Source organism: Phalacrocorax aristotelis, chromosome 6 (genome assembly GCF_949628215.1).
Source record: "Phalacrocorax aristotelis chromosome 6, bGulAri2.1, whole genome shotgun sequence".
Classification (NCBI taxonomy): Eukaryota; Metazoa; Chordata; class Aves; order Suliformes; family Phalacrocoracidae; genus Phalacrocorax; species Phalacrocorax aristotelis.
The window spans coordinates 55,918,685-55,939,628 of NC_134281.1; the positions used below are offsets into that span (position 1 = coordinate 55,918,685).

The 20,944-nt window shown below is 38.7% G+C and overlaps 1 protein-coding gene across 1 annotated transcript; it reads left to right on the top strand.

The window, feature by feature from the left end:
* The first annotated feature begins 1,956 nt into the window (after positions 1 to 1,956).
* LOC142058397 (calcium-activated chloride channel regulator 1-like) lies at positions 1,957 to 18,463 on the top strand. The gene is given in 15 exon segments (XM_075095517.1): positions 1,957 to 2,115; positions 3,417 to 3,557; positions 3,785 to 3,935; positions 4,586 to 4,703; positions 5,942 to 6,113; positions 6,510 to 6,719; positions 8,461 to 8,685; positions 10,152 to 10,329; positions 12,113 to 12,219; positions 13,530 to 13,754; positions 13,912 to 14,177; positions 15,369 to 15,535; positions 16,406 to 16,589; positions 16,591 to 16,628; positions 17,702 to 18,463. Coding segments are annotated over 15 exon segments (2,727 nt in total). The 3' UTR covers positions 18,088 to 18,463.
* Positions 18,464 to 20,944: the final 2,481 nt, after the last annotated feature.

Below are 20,944 nucleotides of genomic sequence, written 5' to 3' on the forward strand. Positions count from 1 at the left end.
ATAATCTATTTAGCTTTATAATGACATAATAGATGATTTTGCTAGGAAATTAGCATTTCCTTGAGTTAAAACACAGTACAAAAAGGCATCAACTTCAGACTGCAGTCTTCTCAAACAGTTTTAACATACCATCAAAACCAGATTGCATATCAGAGGACAATTTCCCCGTTATTCTTATAATCTAGATAAATTAATGTAGAAGGCATAAATAAATACAATCATTTTTGTTTTATGCTAATTTATGTCATTTTTATAGCTAGGTTCTGACATTATTAAGAACGATGGGATCTATTCCAAGTACTTGTTTACTTTCCCTGAGAAGGCAGATACAGCCTGAAAGTTTACACCCAAGCTAACAGAACTATTGTGCCACAAACTGCAACGCCACGGAGCCATGCCACGTCTGTACCAGGTCATGCAGAGAATGGTACAGCAAAGTAAGGCAGAGAAAATTCTACAGCTATTTATTCTAGCACTTGTATATGTCAAGTCCCTTCACAAACACGAAGAGTAGGCACTAGAGCAGTGACAGCCCAGCTAAGAGGTATTTAGTTTTGAACACTTTTCAAGCGTGATTGTTTCACTTTAACACAAAAGTCTGTATTGCCCAGAAGATTTGAAGTAGACTGTAAACACCGATAACAAAGCAGTATCTGTGTACTACAGATAGACAGGATTTGTGTTTTGCATGTGAAAAGAGTAACTGCAGATTTATTAGCTAGAGTACTATAATCAGTCATCTTAAATTAACAATTGTTGAAGTTTTAGTAAATGAAACTCTCCCATAATTATTTTATAACAAGTAACAGTTACTTCAATTTCATATTAGCTTTCTTAGCAATTACCACTCTTGAAACTGTAAAGAAATAGCTATTGCACTAGAAATTATTGCACTTAAGTGAGGTTAATGGATTTTTCAGATCTAAAACCATGCAAATGAGGTGACGTTCTGGTCACCTGCATACTACAAGAATATGCATATAGTTAAGATTAATCAGCATTTGTTAAAGCTTGAGGTAAAATGGAGATGAACCCATCAAGACCCTCAGCTATGAATAATGATATTCAGATCAGAAGAGGAGGTTTCCATAGAACAGCTGCAGAAGGTTCCTTCATAGCGTCTGCAGTTCCAACGGGACCTTATGCTGATGTGTTTCCACCATATAAAATTATTCATCTTGATGCCAGATAGATGATAAGGTCATTTTGTCGTGGACTACCCCAGGAAATCATTTTGCCTCTATCACAGCTTGTTTCTTAGTTTATGAAAAGCCAGATTTCAGTTGCCTCCTTCTTGTTCTGGCAAGATAGACAACTTGTAGATGGGTGTCACACTGGCAAGCAACCAATGCAGCCAACATACCTGATATAACTGTACTGGCATAGAACATCAGTGTCTTGTTGCAAACTGTTACACCTCTTTTTGACACAAATGCAGTGTTAGGAGTGAAGAGCGGGTGCAAATCCCTCAGGGATGAGGCGCAAACCTCAGTGAGTGAAACCTTTGGCTTTATGGAAAGCGTGGCATTACCAGGACACTGACACTCATCAAAATGGGGATGTGATGCAGCGAAGCCCTGCTTGGGAGTGAAGCTCCAGGGAAAGCACGGCAGAGGTGGACAATAAAACTTGTGCTGATTAGCATATCATACGTATGCTATGTCCTGTTTGGCTCATTAGTGAACTTGCTGATGTAATGCAGGTCGCCTTTTCCAAATGCCAAGATCCGCAGCTGGCAGTCATGTTGGGCACCCTGTAATGGAGGGGAAGCGAATGACCCTAGGTTACTCTGACAATGAGATCAGACGCTCTTGTGACTCTGCATACACGGATGGGGGAGGTGAACTATCTTGGATTACCATAACAAAGTCTTCTCGAACCCTACAGGCGGTCATATAAATAACACTGATAAGCCATTGCTTTTCTAACCAGGAACCTTGAAGGCAGGAACAAATAATGGGGGTGTTCAGGAGTTTGATATTTTTGCTGTCTTTTCAGCTCCTGCATGTGGCAAAAGGTTCTATGGTATGGCTGAGTAAGAATGGCTATGAGGATTTGGTTGTTGCAATTGATCCCCAGGTGCCAGGAAATGACAACATCATCCTGAACACAACGGTAAGAACATTTGCATTTACATGCATTGTTTCTCAGTAGTTCTGACTTGACTTTTCTGCTTGGAAAGTAGCATGATTCAGGTCCAGCTCCCATTCTTGTCAGCAGGTTTTTTTCTTGTTTTGAATTAATCATTAATTAATCCCATAGTTACTAAACTAATAATTTCTAATTTGTTTTGCCATCTGTTGTCACTACTGAGAGCACTAATTCCCTCAGACAATGCTTTAATAGCTCTGTTGGGTGGGAGACTGGAATCCCTTTAAGTAGCTTTCCAAATTATATTTACCTGTAAGAATGTCCTATGTGTAGTTGTTTAATAACCATTGGTTATGTTATTGTTTGTCATTAGCTAGTATGTCTCATAATGTTCCTTTAAGAATTGTAAAGGGAAAAAAAAAAGGTTAGGTGTAGTGGCATTTCTGGGCTTAAATGTTATTGCGATCCATGTAGATGCCTCAGTGGATAAATTCCCCTAGAATAAGATGCTGGCCAGGACTCAAAGCAAAGAAATTATTTTCTACAAAGTCAAATAATTTTAGAGAAAACCTGCCGAACAGGACACTTCTGACAAATGCCCAGGTTCTGCAGTATGTCTAATGCCTGCTAGACCCTGATGTGGGATTATCTCAGCCCCATAGTTCTTAGTTTATTCTTTTCCTAACCAAGATTGTAATACTGCCTTAGTTTTGTGTTACGTACTTCGTTCTACTTTATTTTACTGCTGTTTCTTGATAAGGCTAAATTATTCATTGCATAAATGACTGTTGTGGTTTAGCCGGCAGCTCAGCCCCACACAGCCGCTCGCTCACTCCCCCACCGGTAGATGGGGGAAGAGAATCAGAAGGGTAACGCTCGTGGGTTGGGATAAGAACAGTTTAATAATTAAAATTAAAAGAAAGAACAACAGAAATGCAATGTGAAGGAGAACAATGAGAGGCGCAAAGCCCCGGGGGAGGGGAACGAACCGCCGGAACAAACCGCACGCGCCGCCTCAGCCGCCCGCCGACCCGCCACCGCGCCGCCTCCGCGCTGCCACTGCCCCCCCCCCCCCCCCATACTGGTCATGGTGTCACGTGGTATGGAATGAACCTGCCATTGGCCAGTCGGGGTCAGCCGCCCCCACCATGGCCCCGCCCCTCCCAGCCCCCCCGCCCCCGCCACGCGGCAGAGCGCGGGAAGCTGGAAAGGCGGCCGACCCCCACAGTGAGGAGAATTAACCCCTTCTCAGCCAAAACCAGCACAATGGTTAAATTTTTAATACTAACATCAATATTAATATTTTATTTTATTTCATTCCTCAGAACATGATTAAAGATGCTTCTAAGTACTTGTTTGAAATGACAAAACATCGATTTTTCTTCAAGTCTGTAAAAATTATAATTCCTAAAACATGGAAGAAAAACACGAACTATTCAAGATTAAAAACAGAATCATATGACAAGGTATGATTTAGAGAACTCCTTATAATTAGAACAAAAGGAAAAGCTAGACTGATAAGGCGACATTATGAATCACAGCAAAATCTAGGACTAATCCTGGAAGTCCTTACTCACAGGTGTTGAGAGTGTTTGTAAGGAAAAAAAATAATGCAGGACTGAATTTATTCAACAAGAATCACTTAACTGTTCTCTATACCCATGTTATATATAACTTTGGTCTTATTTTTCAGGCAGATGCCATCATAGCAGACACTTACATGAACAGGGATGATGATCCTTACACCTTACAGTATGGAGGATGTAAAGAGAAAGGACGGTACATCCATTTCACACCTAACTTCCTGTTAAATGACAATTTGACTGAAGTTTATGGAGAAAAAGGTAACATTGCTATTTAATTGCCTGTTCTATTGTTCGCATGAAATGGCCTAGATTTTTCAGTGATTAATGAATTTGGGTACTTCAATTTGCTTGCCAAAATGAAAAAAACTTTGAGAGACACATTTTTCAGAAGAAGTAAATACCTGTGAAATGCCTGAAGTTAAATGTCCAAAGACTGGATCCAGAAGTTGTTCATCCCTTTGAAAACCTTCAATGCTTATTCTTCTGCACTTAACTACTGCCATCAGCACTAGCCTTCCTTTTATGATCACTTCCCAAATAAACTATCAAGTGCTTCTGTATCTGATTTTGTACTACACTGTGTGAAAAAAATGTAATGTTTGCTGCTGTGTGGGACAGAAACCCTAAATTTCCTCCAGAGATTTGTGACATCTTGGAAGAAAGCCTGTAGAACAGTTCCTACATTTCTGAGAGTCAAATATCAATAACAATTCTAGTCCTGATTGCTCAACTGATGCCCTCCTACTTTTACCTTACAGAAATATTATCCCAATTGCTTAAGTATTTCACAATCTCCTAACTTACCTCAGATAAGAACTAGCTTGAATTGTTAAAATGTCTAAGTAAAACACTGACTAGCTTTTAAACGGTTGTATTCAGAACGTGTGTGTGCTACTCTTTTTCAACAGGTCGAGTTTTTGTCCATGAATGGGCTCACTATCGGTGGGGGGTGTTCAATGAATATAGTAGTGAAATGCCTTTTTACGTGTCTAGAAATTCTAAAGAAGCAAGTATTGAAGCAACGAGGTATTATTTTGTTCATATTTCTGCTTTTACATTACACAGGTTTAAACATTTCAATAACGTTTTCAATATTCTCATCATCTGTGCTGAGTTTGTACTTTGTAGATTGTCCATGACCTGTTCATATGATTAAAAGATGCTTAGTCAGCAACATCTGTTGCGTGCTCTGCAGCCCAGAAAACCACAGCTACCTATGGTGCTGTTTTGTAAGAGTTTCAGGAGACCAGGCTGGATAATCTTTTCCTCTATGTGCAGGTGCAGACTTCAGCTACCATTTGTTTCGTACTTATTTAATGTAATTTTATCAAATAGCAGTTGTCAACGACATTGAAATTGCCTACAGAAACCACTGTGATTTTGAACAGTTTCTACAAAGGACAATAACTGAATGGATGTAGAGAATTAGTTCAGGCTTGCTTTCTTGCCTAGGTCAGGTGTACCAATACAGTTTTTTGTATTGCAGCTACTAGCAGGATGCCTTTCCTGCATACCCTGTAATTATCACACAGAATCACAGAATCCCAGGTGGGAAGGGACCTCAGGGATCATCTAGTCCAACCTTTCTAGGAAGAGCAGAGTCTAGACAAGATGGCCCAGCACCCTGTCCAGACAACTCTTGAAGGTGTCCAACGTGGCTGAGTCAACCCCTTCCCTGGGGAGATTATTCCAACAGTTGACTGTCCTCAGTGTGAAAAATTTCCCTCTGATGTCCAATCGGAATCTCCCCAAGAACAATTTGTGTCCGTTCCCCCTTGTCCTCTCCATGTGACCCCTTGTAAAAAGGGAGTCTCCATCTTCTCTGTAGCTACCCCCTAAGTACTGGTACATGGGGATGAGATCCCCTCTGAGCCTCCTTTTCTCAAGGCCGAACAAACCCAGCTCTCCCAGCCTATCCTTGTATGGCAGTTTTCCCAATCCTTTGATCATCTTGGTGGCCCTTCTCTGGACCCTTTCCAGCCTGGCCACATCCTTTTTGTATAGAGGGGACCAGAACTGTACACAGGACTCCACAGTACTCACAAGGAAGATCACAAAAGACCACAAGAGTTTTATGATTCTAACTATTTCTAGATTAGTTTGAGGACCGTGCCAGGCATAGAGGCAGCCTACCTATCTTCTTGTGCAGTGTCTAGTACAGTGCTGTGTCAACAGCAATTTGGCTTTGGGCAGCCAAAATTCAAATAAACAACCAGTTACACACTGGGATCTTAACCAGCCCCGCCTATCTTCTCTTCCCTTAGCTGTCCAGCTGGTGTGACTGGTATACCTGTTTTCCAAAACTGCAGCGGAGACAAGTGTGAGTCAAGGAGCTGTAGATATGATGGTCAGCTATATGAAAAAGGATGTACATTTATTCCAGATATAGACCAAAAAACCTCATGCTCTATTATGTATTCGCAACACCTACCATCTGTAAGTATTACTATACCTTTCTGGACTGAAAGTTTAGTAAAATTTGGGGTATAGTCAGTTATTTCAGATGGGGAGAATGATCAGTCAGGTGTTTCTTTAATTAATTTCCATTTCAAAGAACATGCATGATCAGTTCTGTTAAAATCTGTTCAAAAGGGAAGATCAAGGAGCTACTGGAAATGAGTTGACAGCTGTTTCCTGCCAATAAGAGTGAGATGTACAGCAGCCTCAGAATCCTTCTTGCTCCATGTTTGAAGAACTGGGTCAACAGGCATAAAAGGGAAGCATTCTTGCCAAATGCCTTGTCCATAAGATAACTGCAGGTTTTGATCACTCCTTATGTAAACTGGCACCCAAATTGTCTTACCTGGTTAGCTCTATTACACTCTGTTGCAGAGCAACCTGGTCTGTCTGAACACTCCAAACATGCAGAATAAGATATGCAATCACAAAAGCACATGGGGAGTAATTATGGAATCTGATGACTTTCGCAACTCGGCTGTTGTAAATGCTTCGGCGCCCCCCTCTGAGACTACCTTCAGGCCACTGCAGACCCAAGACAGAGCAGTCGCTTTAGTACTGGATGTTTCTGGGAGCATGTCAATGGTAAGAATATGCATCTTATAAGCAATTTTAAGCAAAATTTGTAAGAAACAGAAAAGTTACAAAATAAAAAATCAGTCAATTCTGTAATTAGCTTGATTATTTTAGAAAAAAAAAGGACTATTCTTATTCTTGGTAATTTTATTTAGGAATTCCTACAAGGTATCACTTCAAAATACTGAGAGTTGTAGGCAGCCTTGGTCTTTTTTTCTTCGTGTAAAATCTCAATTTTATGTACTTTCCGTCCTTTGTTCCAGACCTAGAATGACAGTGCCATTGTATTCTTCCAAGCAGGAAATGTATCATAGATGGAGCTTCACACTTTATTTTTGTTATGAATTATTCTAAAATTTGAAGTGAATATGTAGGTCATAATATGTCAATAAATTAGATGTTCTTTCCTCATTACAATATTGCTCTTTGGAATCAAGAATGTGAGCTGGCATAATGTTATGTCATTTTAACAAGGCTGAGGTTGTTTTTCCTTTTTTTTCCCCATAAAACTTTGCATAGGTTTATTCTTTCATAACTTCTTGTGGCATGAGGTACTACGCTTGTTTATGGATGCAAGGTTTAGTAAATGTCCCTGAATATGTGCTCATTTGCATAAATATCCTAATACTTTTAAAAAGCTGTAAGCAATGCAATCCTCTGTAGAGAGATGACAAAATTATCTGGGTAGGTAAGGCAGCTATGTCATGATTTATTGACAGACTTCAAAACACTATGCATACTCTAACAGCTTTTAAAAATCAGCCTATATATTCTTTTGATGTCATACTGCGTTTTCTTACCCATAACTTACCTCTTCCACAGTTCAGTAGTGAGCCAATGACCATGACTCTTTTACTGAAAATACTACAAGTTCAGTGTTTCATTTCTCACATGAAGTCAAGCCTAAAAATAAGACTGTTTATCTAAAGAAGGTAATTCAAAAAGCTCAACCATGTTAAGAAATATTCCTAAATATCTGACAGTCATACCTTAAACCAAAATATACAGGAAGAAGCATAAAGCAGTATATGCTCCACTTCTTTAGTTATGGCACATACGATAATTGTGAGATTCTCCCATAGTGCTTGATCAACAGATCTATTTCCTGACACGCCGTTCTAGTCCAGAGCTGTTCCTGCGACTGACCTTCAGCAAAGATCTGCAACTGTAATACATGATATTATTTTTATAATACAGATATCTACCAAAGTACATTTTACTAAATCAATTAGTAAATAAAGTAATGCTAAAAAACAAAATGAAGATGATTATGAAATAAATACTGCAAAAATAGCTAGCTCCAGAGATAAATGTTTTCAAATACAACCTTTATATACTTGTATTGAAAATAGCCATACTTTTACTTCAATATTATTTATATTTTCAAAATACTTAGTCTCTAGACTAACCTGCTCCTCAGGCACCATAGGTGGTGTCCTTTTGCATTGACACCATGTTATTAAAAAGAAAGGTGACAAAAATCTTGGTTAGGAATGAAGTCATAACATCAGAAGATAGACTTTGCCTGGTGACATCTTTCCTGGAAGCTGCAGTTTGCTGCACTTTCACAATACCAGAACGTGGTTTACATCTCCTCTCTTCTAGAACTGAGCATATGTATGAGTTACCTTATGGCAGATAGTTAATTTTTAATTACATGATCAACATCAAAAATTCCTGTATTTTGTTCATAGTGAAAGCTTTTCAGAAGAGATTAAATTCTAAGGATGTTGTTCTCTTTCACATACAGTCCAGCCGCATCAGACATCTCCGCTGTGCTGCAGAGCGGTTTCTGCTCCATATTATTGAAAATGGTTCCTGGGTTGGAATTGTCACATTTGACTCTTATGCATCTGAAAAAGCTCCATTGCAACAAATAACCAACCACACAGTACGCCAAGAACTTGTTCAGTGTTTGCCTAGATTTGCTAGTGGAAACACCAATATCTGTGCGGGCATACATAAAGGACTTAAGGTAAAGTACAATGTGGAAATACCTCCTGGAATGTATGGAAAATGAGGAACAAGTGAGAAAAATACTTGATAGTCCACTGAACATGGACTTCCTATGCAATGGAAGATTTAAGAAAGATAATATGACTCTTGAATCTATCAGGAGAAAATTTGGTATAGGAACTATGTATCATTACCATTATCTGGCATTAGAAAGGGTATTACCAGAAGACAGGCCAGATGTGATGTCCATGCTTCAAAAAGGATATTGAAAAATAAGGTCAAATTCCAAAATGGACTACAAGAATGATCTACATTTTGGAAAATCAAATTTCTAGTTGGAAACCTATGAAGCTTATTCTATGTAGTTCGTTTAAGAGAGTTAAGATGTTACTTTAATACAGTTCTTTAATGACTCCTAGTGGAAAGAAATATGCAGTACTGCAGCCCAAACTCACACAACTGCATAAATTCACAGCCCGATCACATTGCTGGCTGTATATACAGAGAGAAGGCTGCAGACCAATACAACAATGAACATCACACTGTATTCCTGCTATCTCTAAGATTTTTTTCTAGTAATGTGGACTGAAGAAACACCAGAGATCTGACTCATGAATCAGAATGAACATATAGAATAAATAAGTGTTAAAAAAGGAAGCTGTACAATGGCAGTATTGTTAATTTCCACGGCCCACTAGTCATGACTCAAACCCCTAAAACTGTGAAACCACATACAAATTGTGAGATTGGGAAAGAGTGATGGATAGATATTATTATTTATTTGTCTGGTTTACTTCCTTGGCCTGGCAGTCTGAAGTCTTGAAGGCAAAATTGGAAAATCAGCAGCAACGTGTAGGAAAAGGGAAGAAAGAGAAAGAGAGAAATTGAACAGAGAAGGATGAGACTGCTGAGGTAGCCGAGAGTCCAGGGCAGAGAGGAGGTTCAGGACAGGGGGACATCAGGGGGAAGACTGGCAACCAGACAGGGATGGAACAGCCAGGACAGAGGCCTCCTCTATGGGTGCTCCCTATCCTTTTCTGCCCCACCTTCAGCTACCTCAGAGTCCACCCTCAGACAGAAACCTGTCCTTCTCGACTCCTGAAATTTTGATTGGGGAATAAAAAGTAGTTCTAGACAGTGGACATAAGTTTTGAACGTGATGCCCTTAAACATCCAGTCCTGAACCAGCAAAGCATATACAGGCAGAATGCTTCTGACATCTTCAATTTGGAAAACATATTAAATTTTAATTATTTAGAATTCAACACTCACTATATCTAAGCAATTAGATGTCACAATCTCAATTGCAATAATTAATATTTTAATAGTTTTAGTGTTAAATAAAAATTCAAACACTTATTAAAGAATAAATTTATCATATTTGAAGTAAACAGGTTTAAATGCATACATCGACTGTGCTCTGGGATAAACAAGCATTTAAAAATGATTCTGCGGCTTATGTCATGAATTCTTTTCTTGATGCAGTTAATTGAAGATAAAATGCATACTACGTATGGTTCAGAACTTGTGTTACTGACAGATGGAGAGGACCCAGGTATAGCATCTTGCTTTGACTTGGTGAAAAAAAGTGGGGCAAAAATCCACACCATTGCACTGGGGCCATTGGCAGCCAAAGAATTAGAAGAATTTTCAAAACTAACAGGTAAGTATTCTAAATGCACTCTTTCTCTGGCATGCATATTCAAGTATGAAAATGTAAAAGCATGGCAATTGATCGGTCTGGAAAAAAGAAATTTAAGAAATTTTAATTTTAAAGAAATTTGGTTTTCATGACAGACTTTTTACATACAAACAAGCAGAACTCTCTAGATCCACAGATTTGTTTTAAGAGCTGTCTAGATTTAAAAAATGAAATAACATGACAATACCCTAGTATTAAGGAGGTTTAATTATGATATTGTTAGTTAACATAAAAAATGTCTAGAATTTTATTTCTGGCATTGCATCCAATGGCTAGAACTTTTTATATGATTTAACTTTAAAGTATTTTTTTATTATATAAAGAATAATAATTTTATCCAACTGTTGTGGCTGAAGTGACTGGCTAGGAAATTGTAAACACAGTGACTACCCTCGTCATTAGCAAGCATAGCTGTCAGCTGAGCTGGAACTACATAATTAGTTTGAAAACAACCATTTAAAAACTACCCACAGGGGTGCTGCTTCATGCTACAGCACCTGCAAATGCCATGGAAGAATGAAAACTCCTTGCGTAGATCTAGAAAGCAAGCTGACTCCAAACAAATATGGTGAATAAATATCCTTATTTGAGAGGTGCACATGCTGTGCTGCTTCAGACTACAATCCGCTTGTTTCTGCAGTATGAATAACTTTGAATACCCTTATGCACTCTTCAACGTCACTAGATCAACATGACTCTGGGAGAGTCCAGAGTTCAATTCTGTTCTGGCCTGTATTTTAAGACAGAATTTGTAATTTAAGCTCTACTTGTGAAGTATTTCTTAAGAATGATTTGTGAGCCAGAAGGAACCCAGGTGGTCCTTCAGCATGTAGTCTTCAACCAGCAGGCCTTCCTCCTTAGAAACAAAAACCAGTTCTCTGAAAATACTGAATAGATCTCTGAGCTCACACCTCTTCAGCTCACACGACTCCACGTGTTCTCTCATGAGACACAGCCATACCTCTGACGTAACCTGCACACCTTATGCCAGTCTGTGCGTGAGGGATGGGGGTGAGAGGCCGTAGGCGGTAGGGAGGAGCTGTGGGCAGCCTCTGCACACCCCAGGTAGGCTCCCCAGGGCTCAGCGCTGCCCAGTTATCTCTTCCACACTCTCGATTCCAGTGACCTGTGCATTAGGAGCGCAGCGATGGCTCCGTTAACGTCTGGCACGTATGATCCTAGTTTGAGAGAGAATTGCAACAAACGCATGAAGTGCAGATGCTTCAGCAGAGCACTAAGAGGCCATGTTCACAATGAATCCATTGACGGACCTGCACTGAGTATGAAAACTTCCAGTGGACTAGAGCTGCTTGAACTCAGTATGCATGAAAAGAGATCTAGACTTCACATTTGGAAATAAAGATGATCTGGATTTTAAGAGTGAAAAACCATGGAATGCCACTGTATCTTTTCTACAGAGGTATTTCCAGAGCAGAATTTCACTGAAGGGATAACATGTGACTCCAAAAGTTCTAGGAAATGTCTAAAAATGCTGCACTTGATGATATGCTGCAGGGAGTGATTTTTTTGCAAACTTTGCCAATGAGAGAGAAAACACATTAATCACACAAGCCAGTATTTACTATGACACATGCATTAACACATTAATAAAAAGATACATTTATGTTTTGATTCATAACAAGTTGGCTGCCTTAGTACCACATTCAGTACCAGAAGTCACATAAAATTTAGCAATTTTAAAGTGAAAAATAGTATTTCTAATTACTTTGCTCTTGTCTTTCAGGAGGTTTGAAGCTTCATGCTGTAGATGGACCTGTCCCCAATAAATTAATTGAGACATTCAGTGCAATTACATCAAGAAATGGAGCTATTTCTGAACAATCTATTCAGGTCTGAATTTCAACGCTTCTTTTTCCTCCTATGCTTTTAGTTGACCAGTACCTGAATGAATTTAGACATTAATGATCATAACATGTTTTAGTGATCTCCTACTTTTCACTGCAATGAAATATATATATAATTTACATAATTTATATAATTCTTCATTTCACAAAATCAAGAAAATTTCATATAAAATTATCTTATAATTGTCAAAGTCCAAGAGACTTGGAGAGAAAAAAAAGCAAGCAGAAATCCCCCAGGATGTTTAGTTCACTCTTATATGGAACATCTTTTAGAGCATTTTCACAGTCTAACTTAACAAAGATACAATTAAGATACAGCTTCTCTCCTAAGCTGTATGTATCATTTTGACATATAAACTTTTAGACTTTTCATCCAGGCCAGTTGTTAATTGCAGTTTAGCAACTCATTCCTCACTTTGTTAATATTTTAACACAGATCCAGTCCTATGTTTTATCCAAAATATATCACTGGCAAAGATAGTTGGATTATAAGCAACAGTCAATATAGATTTGAAAAGCAGGTCTGGGATTTTTTGAGTTGTTCTGTTGCCTTTAATTGACTCTTCTGTCCCACCTATACAGGCAAAAAAATATTAAGTTTATGCAGGTCGTTTTCTAATTGCAGGCTTTATTGTTCATAAAATTGGAGTGAGGAAATTACACCAAATTTTAATTTTAATAAAGGAAATATTGTCTACTTCTCTCTTCTGAATATTCTCCTCTGTTCTGTTCTTTCTGTCTCTCTCATTACCTATAAGCCTTACAGTCATATATGGAAATATTTTCTTTTTCTCTCTTCCAGGATTTTGAGACGAACTGCTGTGGAAATACAGCTTACTGGCACAATGCTTTAGCTAGGTAGATCAATAGTTTAGATACAGAAATGAAGGACTTACACTTACTCTTATTCTGTTTACCATAATTTTACACTTAAAATCAATGTTACTATGCAAGCAGCCATGTCATAAAGTGAATCTGGGATTTTGTTAGTTTTCTTCAGTGAATAGTTGTGCCAAGTGCCTCCTAATTTTCCTGTGGGTAGAGACAGCAGAACTAAAAAGCCTGCCATCTTCTCTATATAACTCTGAGTTATAAATAAGTAAGCAGAGAACTTTTTTCATGCTAGTTTCCAAAAGGCATAGATGCTTTTCAGTTCTCTCCTCCAAGACTAATCCATTTTAAGTCAGCAATGAACAGATATAATATTGTGCAGCGGTTGAGGAAATCACTCTGAAAATATGTTAAATGCTTCTTTTCTAAACAGCAATAAGGCAAACTTTATTTCTCTAACAACAGCTTGGAAGCAAAGAGCAAGTTGTTCAGCATTCTGGATGGATGAATACTACTTTGCCTGTTGACAAAACTGTGGGAAATGACACTTTCTTCAGCATTGCATGGAGTTCATCTCAACCGTTTTTTTTCCTGATGGATCCCAAAGGAAAAGAATATGGAAGCTCAGACTTTACAATTGATATTTTAAACTCAAACACAGCTACACTCAGTATAAGTGGCACTGCAGAGGTAAAGAATGAACGTTTTATTTTCTGAATTAACATTTCCTATAACAGACCATATGGCTTTTCTTTAACTAACTTTTTATTATAGAAGGGAAACAATGGCCCTGTTAGAACATGACACTTTTTCACTAGTTTTTCATATTTTTGTATTTTATTTGCAGGTGGGTGATTGGCAGCTTTATATTAAAAATGTGCATACAGCAACTCAAGTTATATCAGTAGGAGCTGCCTCTCGACCAGCACGTTCTGATGTTCCTCCTGTGAGCATTGCAGCTTACACGCACAGGGCAAACAGCGCATTTAATCCAGTTGTTATCTACACAGAGGTTAGCCAAGGGTTCTTGCCTGTTCTTAGTGCAACTGTGATAGCCACCATAGAGAAGGATGGCACTGTACCAGTAGCCCTTGAACTTCTTGATAATGGCGCAGGTAAGGTTCCACATACAGAGTAAAAATCTTTAAATTTATGCACTTTGGAATCCAAGTCTGCATGTTCCCCTCAGAGTTATCACTAAGGACCGAGTCATGGCTATGCCCTAAATCAAGAACAGAAAAATAAAAAGGGAGACAGAGAACCCTACTGCTTTAGGATGGAAGTAAGCTACAAAGCTTTTTCTTGGTGAGGAAAACAAAGACATGGGCCTTTACCAGAAAAGCCGGTCTGCTTTGTTTCCTGTGCTGTCACTGAGGGCAAAAGCAGAACTGTGCATGGCAGAGGGTACGTTGCCCGTATCGACTTTCTGAAAGAGAACTTCATGTCATCATCTGCCTTCAAGAGGCAACATAAAAAGAAAACAAGCTGTTTTGTTAGTCCATCTCATATTCTGTGAAGCTGGACTACAGTCTTAAATTTAGCTCACCAAACGTTAGCTTTATCTCGTTTGTATGTTAAACAAGTGCGTTATTCTTCTTGTCAAGAATACTCTTTCTTAGAGCAATAGCAAGAAATTCCTGGCATTCAGCATCCCTTGATCTTTCATCTCTCTTCCTTTTCTCTCACTACTGCTGTAGACGTGTAGCTTTATAAGTTCTCTAGTAGACAGCAGTGACTCCTCATTCTGTCCTTGCTTTCACATTGCTGTACTTAAAAGTAGAAGAAGATTTCAATGTGTTATCCTGTGTTTCTTAAACATCGTCTATTTTCTGAACCCATGAGGTTGTTTTTACATTGCTGCCAGGCTTTAAAATAGTTAGCTTGGATGCCACCAGCAGATCATCTACTGCAGTCAGTCAGGTGCAACTGCACAAGTTCACTTAAAGAGAAGGAACCCTGTCTTGACAAATTCCTGCTTATGGTTAAATGATGACATTTTTCTAATTTAAAGGTGCTTTATGTAGTAGATCACCAGTAAGTATTAAGTTGGTGTTCCATATAGTAGCAAGAGATTTACCTAGTTAAAGCGTTAATGCAAGATGGTTCTTTAGCAAGACACATATGAAATGCAGGTTGTCATAGTGGGACTACTCCTGTTTTTAAAAATGTCCACATAACAAAAACACTGCCAGGTTTTCTGCATAGTAATGTTCAGCTTTTATGTTTACATATGAATAGCAAAAATAACCTTGTTCACCAGCAGGTATCTTGTCTGAGATATTAATTATCAATAATTCTATACCACGGTGCTGACATGATGAAGAATGATGGAATCTACTCAAGGTACTTTACTGCTTTACAAGGCTCTGGGAGATACAGTCTAAAAGTGAATGCCCGTGGGAGAAGTACAACCACCAGACTTAGCCTCAAGCAAAATCGAGCCTTGTATACACCAGGCTACAGAGAAAATGGTAAAGAGCATTTATGAAAGAGACAATTCTTTGCATGATTTGTACGTAGGGGTGTGTAAAGCTTTAGCAAATGGGATCATTTAGATTCAAAAAAATTGCATTTGATCTTAAAAGATGTTTCATCTATCATTTTCACTACAAAAATCCCAAACAAAACCAACCAGTTCTAACTACTGTTTCCTATGTATGGGAATAGCATAAAATGTTGTCTTTAATCTAAAAATAATTTTTTCTTACAGCCGTGAGGATAAGTGTTGCTCAGAATCTGTATTTCAGCATCTCCCAACAGGAATTTCAAATCTATAGTTTTTCTTGAGGCTTTAAAATGGGGATTTGGAGTAAATAAATTCAGCATGTAACATTAGTATACAAACTAATGCTGCTAGAAAACTTAGCTTTTGAGATTTCTTGACTTTTTAGTATTTTTTCATCTTAATGCTGAAAAAATATTAGTTGTAATTTCATATTCTAATGCTTATACATTGTGAAATGTAGAAAAATCAGCATAAAAATTGTCTAAAAAAGTCACAAAGTATGGCCCATATAACTGAAACTCTCTTAAGGCCTGCAATATGGGTGAAGAGATGTATAGAACCACCTTATTGCAGCCATGGCTCACCAACATCTGCAGCCTGCTTTACTGGTTGCATAATTTCAAATTTTTACACATTTCAGACTTTGTCTGCTTTTTGGGTTTCCTAAATTTTATGCTGAGAATCCTGAGATCACCTTATTTTCTGTCTTCACGAACTTTCCACTAAATTTGAATAAGCTGAAGAAAACTTACAGGATTAGAAGAGATAATAAAAATTAAAAGAAAATGCAATTCAGAGTTCTGTCATGATGAAAGTTGAAAAATGTTTTAAACAGGTAAAATTTATATGAATGCACCGAGACCTAAATTTGTGGATAAAGAAATCCCAGTCAAGATGGGAAGTTTCAGCAGAATTTCAACAAGTTCTCTTGTAGTGAATACAGAAGGAGATTCTGCTCCTCTTTATCCACCCTGTAAAGTGACAGACCTTCATGCTCGTATAGAAAACAAAACAATCGTCTTGGACAGCTCCAGGAGGTGACCTTGACAATGGAAAAGGTGAGTCAGACACTACATTTTCGTGAGATTAGGTTGATACTTTTATCTGAAAGGACATAGGCTGAGGGCCACCACTCGAGGATGAGGGTTACATCTTTCCCGCCTAAAAACGTAACCAAACAGGAAGTTACCCTGTTGTATCACACCTGTTTTAGTTCTCCTTAATTTTTAATGTTACAAGAACCCAAACCAAGTAAACTAAGGAATATTGTAAATAAATAAATAAATAAATAAAATTATAATACAACCACCAGAGACTTTAGGAACAAGTCTTAGTTCATGTCTGTGCGTAATTAAAAGAAAAAATCAGCCAACATGGACAATACAAAGCTTTAGTCTATTTACAAAGATGTAAATGGACTACAGACATGCAGTAACATTCTATCCAAAATACTCATCGAAAGATTGTTGTACAGGAAAACTGAAACCTAATTCCAGATTACATGTACAAGCATTTCCTTGCATAAACCAAAGATTGCATGTCAAAATATAAAATCTACAGCTACACAGATTACAGTTTCAGATTAAAATCTTACATTTATCTAAAATGTTTAATAACCAGCTACACAAGGAAAAACAACTCAAAAAAAAATCTCCAAATCCTTTGATTATAAATGGGAGAATCATTTTGTGTCTTTCACAGGTTTTGCTGTCAAAACCTCATGCTGAGAGGGAATACAGATCAGATACAAGGTCCACACTTGCCATTTACACATATACTTTAATTGCCATTTCACCTTATGTTTGTATTTGGACAGCACAGTTTCTCATTCAGCTACATTTTGCACAGGTCTGCACAAAGCTAAGAGTGTCGGTGAAACAATATTTTTAAGGGCAGTGAAAAGGAGGAGTTCCCAGACTCAGCAACAATAGACCTTTGCCACTGTAAAGTAAGGTTTAAAAACAAACTTGCCAACCCTCCATGCTGAGCAACAGTCAGTAGTAGAACGGGAATCAGCAGCCCATTTTTTTTACAAATGGCTCTAGAAGTCCTATACTGTCACCACAAACAGGGATATTATATCAAAGCATCTCTATTATTTTGTTGTTAACATGCATTCTTTTTTCCCTAGCTGATCACTACATAATAAAAAGCAGTGGAAATCTTCTGGACCTCAGAAATCACTTTGACCGTGCTACTTCTGTGGATTCCTCTAATCTTATACCTAAGGAGGCTGGTAAAGAAGAATCATTTAAAATTAATTCAGAAAATTACATAATAGAAAATGGCACCATCATCTACTTCGCTATACGTGCTGTTGATGATATCAACCTGACTTCAGAGGTATCTAATATAGCACAAGCGACATGGTTCATTCCTCCAAAAGCATCTCTGCTTCTGGATTATGATGGGGACAATGATGGTGCTACCAGTGCAGTAATAGCGACGATAGGAGCTGGGAGCATAGTAGTTGTCTGGAATATTGTAAGCTCAGCTCTGTGGGGTTTACAAAAATGAAAAGGAAAAATGGCTATTGCAGAAAGGCACACGTAAAAGTGAAAAATAGAAGGAAATTACTGTAATTTTTGCTACACAAGTTTCACAGTAGGGAAAGAGGTATTAGTGCATTCAAAAAGCAAGTGCACTGATTTTAAACAGATATTTGTCTTTTTTGATAGGCTTATAGATATAGATTTTTAAAAGTCTGTCTTATATCCAAGTACATGTATACTTATTAAACATCTAAGCACGTACTCAGAACTATAGTAAAGTATGATATATGTGTACTGTCATTTGTTTCCATGTGATAAAAATACTTTTCTTGTCATGGTTTTAGCTGGGATAGAGTTAATTTTCTTCACTGCAGCTGGCATAGTGCTGTGCTTTGGACTTAGCATGAAAACAATTTTGGTAACACACCGATGTTTTGGTTGTTGCTGGGCAGTGCTTGTACTAGTCAGGGACTTTTCCAGCTTCCCATGCTCTACCGGGTGCGCAAGAGGCCAGGAGGGGAGGGGGCACAGCTAAGAGAGCGGATTCAACCTGGCCAAAGGGATATTCCATATCATGTAACGTCATGCCCAGTATGTTACCTGGGAGGGGCTGGCCGGGGGAGGGAGGCAGCAATCGCGGCTCGGGGACGGGCAGCGTTGGTCAGCAGGTGGTGAGCGCTTGTATCGTTTGTGTTTCTGTTTTTTTCCCTTTTTATTATATTATCATTATTGTTATTACTATCATAATAATTATTATTATAATTTTTATTTTATTGTAATTATTAAAATGTTCTTATCTCAACCCACAAGGTTTTTTTGTGCTTTTACTTGTCCGATTCTCTCCCCCGTCCCACAGGGGTGGGGGGAGTGAGCAAGCGGCTGCGTGGTTTAGTTGCCAACTGAGGCTGAACCATGACAGCTGCAAGATTTTTCCAATATAGCATGGTTTTTTTCTTAAATAATGAAGACAAAGGAATATGATAATTTCCTTATTTTTATTCTCCACATAACAATCGAGTAAGGCAAGGTGGGAAAGAGATCAGAAAACTTCAAGTAGTGCAATGATTTCCCATGTATCATTCACGTGTTGTCAGTTAGGCTTAGTGAGCTGAGAACAAAAATATGTACCTCCAGGCTGTTTCTTTATCAAAAAATATTAAAAAATATGTACCTCCTGCCTGTTTACTTTTCAAAAAATATTAAAAAACATGTACCTCCAGGCTGTTTATTTTTCAAAAAATGTTTCAGTATATATATCTACAGGTGTGTAGAAAGGTTGAGCGTATCAATACTTTCAGAATGAGAGTTGCAGAGTATACGCGAATGAACACATGGAAAATGTTCCTAGGTGGAGACTAAAGAAAGCTATAAATTTGGAGCTAGAACAAACTTTTATATAACAAGACGTAATATAAAAGCTGCTAATGGAGAAGGAGTGTGAGGGATACAGGGAGAAGGGTAATCAGTATGACTCAGGTTGCTGACTAGCAAATCAGCAACTGGCTCAAGCCAGAATTTTTCAAGCTTTTACATGGCCAAGTACTTTTTACATCTGCCTTCCAAAAGCTGGGAAAAAAGTACAATAATAATGAAAAAATGTTAAATTCAACAGTCAAATTATCATTCACAGTCTAGTATAGATACCAAGTCTAGCAAATATGAGTACTTTAATTTACAAGCTTGATACTATTAATGCAATTTCTGATAGTGGGAATTACACTTCAGAATCAATATACAATTTTTATAATTCATAGCATAGCATAACATAGAATGTGCACCCTCACCAAGTTTGCTGATGACACTAAACTGGGTGGTGAGGTGGATATGTCAGAAGGGAGAGCCATCTCTCACAGAGACCTGGACAGGCTGGAAGAGTGGCCTAGCAAGACCAGTAGTAGGTTTAACAGAGAGTAGTGCAAAGTCCTTCACCTGGGAAGACATAACCAAAAAGCCCAGTACAGGCTGGGCTCTGCAGCTGGGGAGCTGCCTTGCTGAAAGGGAACTGGATGTCCTGACGGACAACAAGCTGCACACGAGTCAGCGGTATGCTGCTGCAGCAACAAAGGCAAATCGGCTCCAGGGCTGCATCTGCAGAGGTATTACTAGCAGGGAGCGAGCTGTGATCATCCCACTCTACTCAGCACATGTCAAGCCGCACCTAGAGTACTGTGCCCAGTTCTGGTCCCACAATTCAAAAAAGATGTGGACAGACTGGAGAGGGTCCAAAAGGAGAGTCACGAAGGTGATCAAAGGGCTGAAGAACCTGCCCTATGAGGAAAGACTGAGGGAGTTAGGTCTCTTCTTCCTGGAGAAGGCTCAAGAGGGACCTCATCACAGTATTCCAATACTTAAAGGGCAACTACAAAAAGGATGAAGGCTCTCTCCTCACAAGGAGCCACATGGAGAAGACAAGGGGCAATGGTACAAGTTGTACTAGGAGAGTATCTTGGTTTCATTTGGAATAGAGTTAATTTTCTTCATAGTAGCTAGTATGGGGCTACGTTTTGGATTTGTGCTAAAAACAGACTTGATAATGTGGAGATGTTTTAGTGGTTGCTAAGCAGTGCTTACACTAGTCAAGGACTTTTTCAGCTCCCCATGCTCTGTCAGGGGCACAACAAGATGGGACGGGACACGGCTGGGACAGCTGACCCCGACTGACCCAAGGGATATCCCACACCATATGATGTCATGCTCAGCATATAGAGCTGGGGGGAGAAGAAGGAAGGGGGAGACATTTGGAGTGATGGCATTTGTCTTCCCAAGCCACCGTTACCCATGATGGAGCCCTGCTTTCCTAGTGGTGGCTGAACACCTGCCTGCCCACGGGAAGTGGTGAATGAATGCCTTGTTTTGCTTTGCTTGTGTGCGGGGCTTTCGCT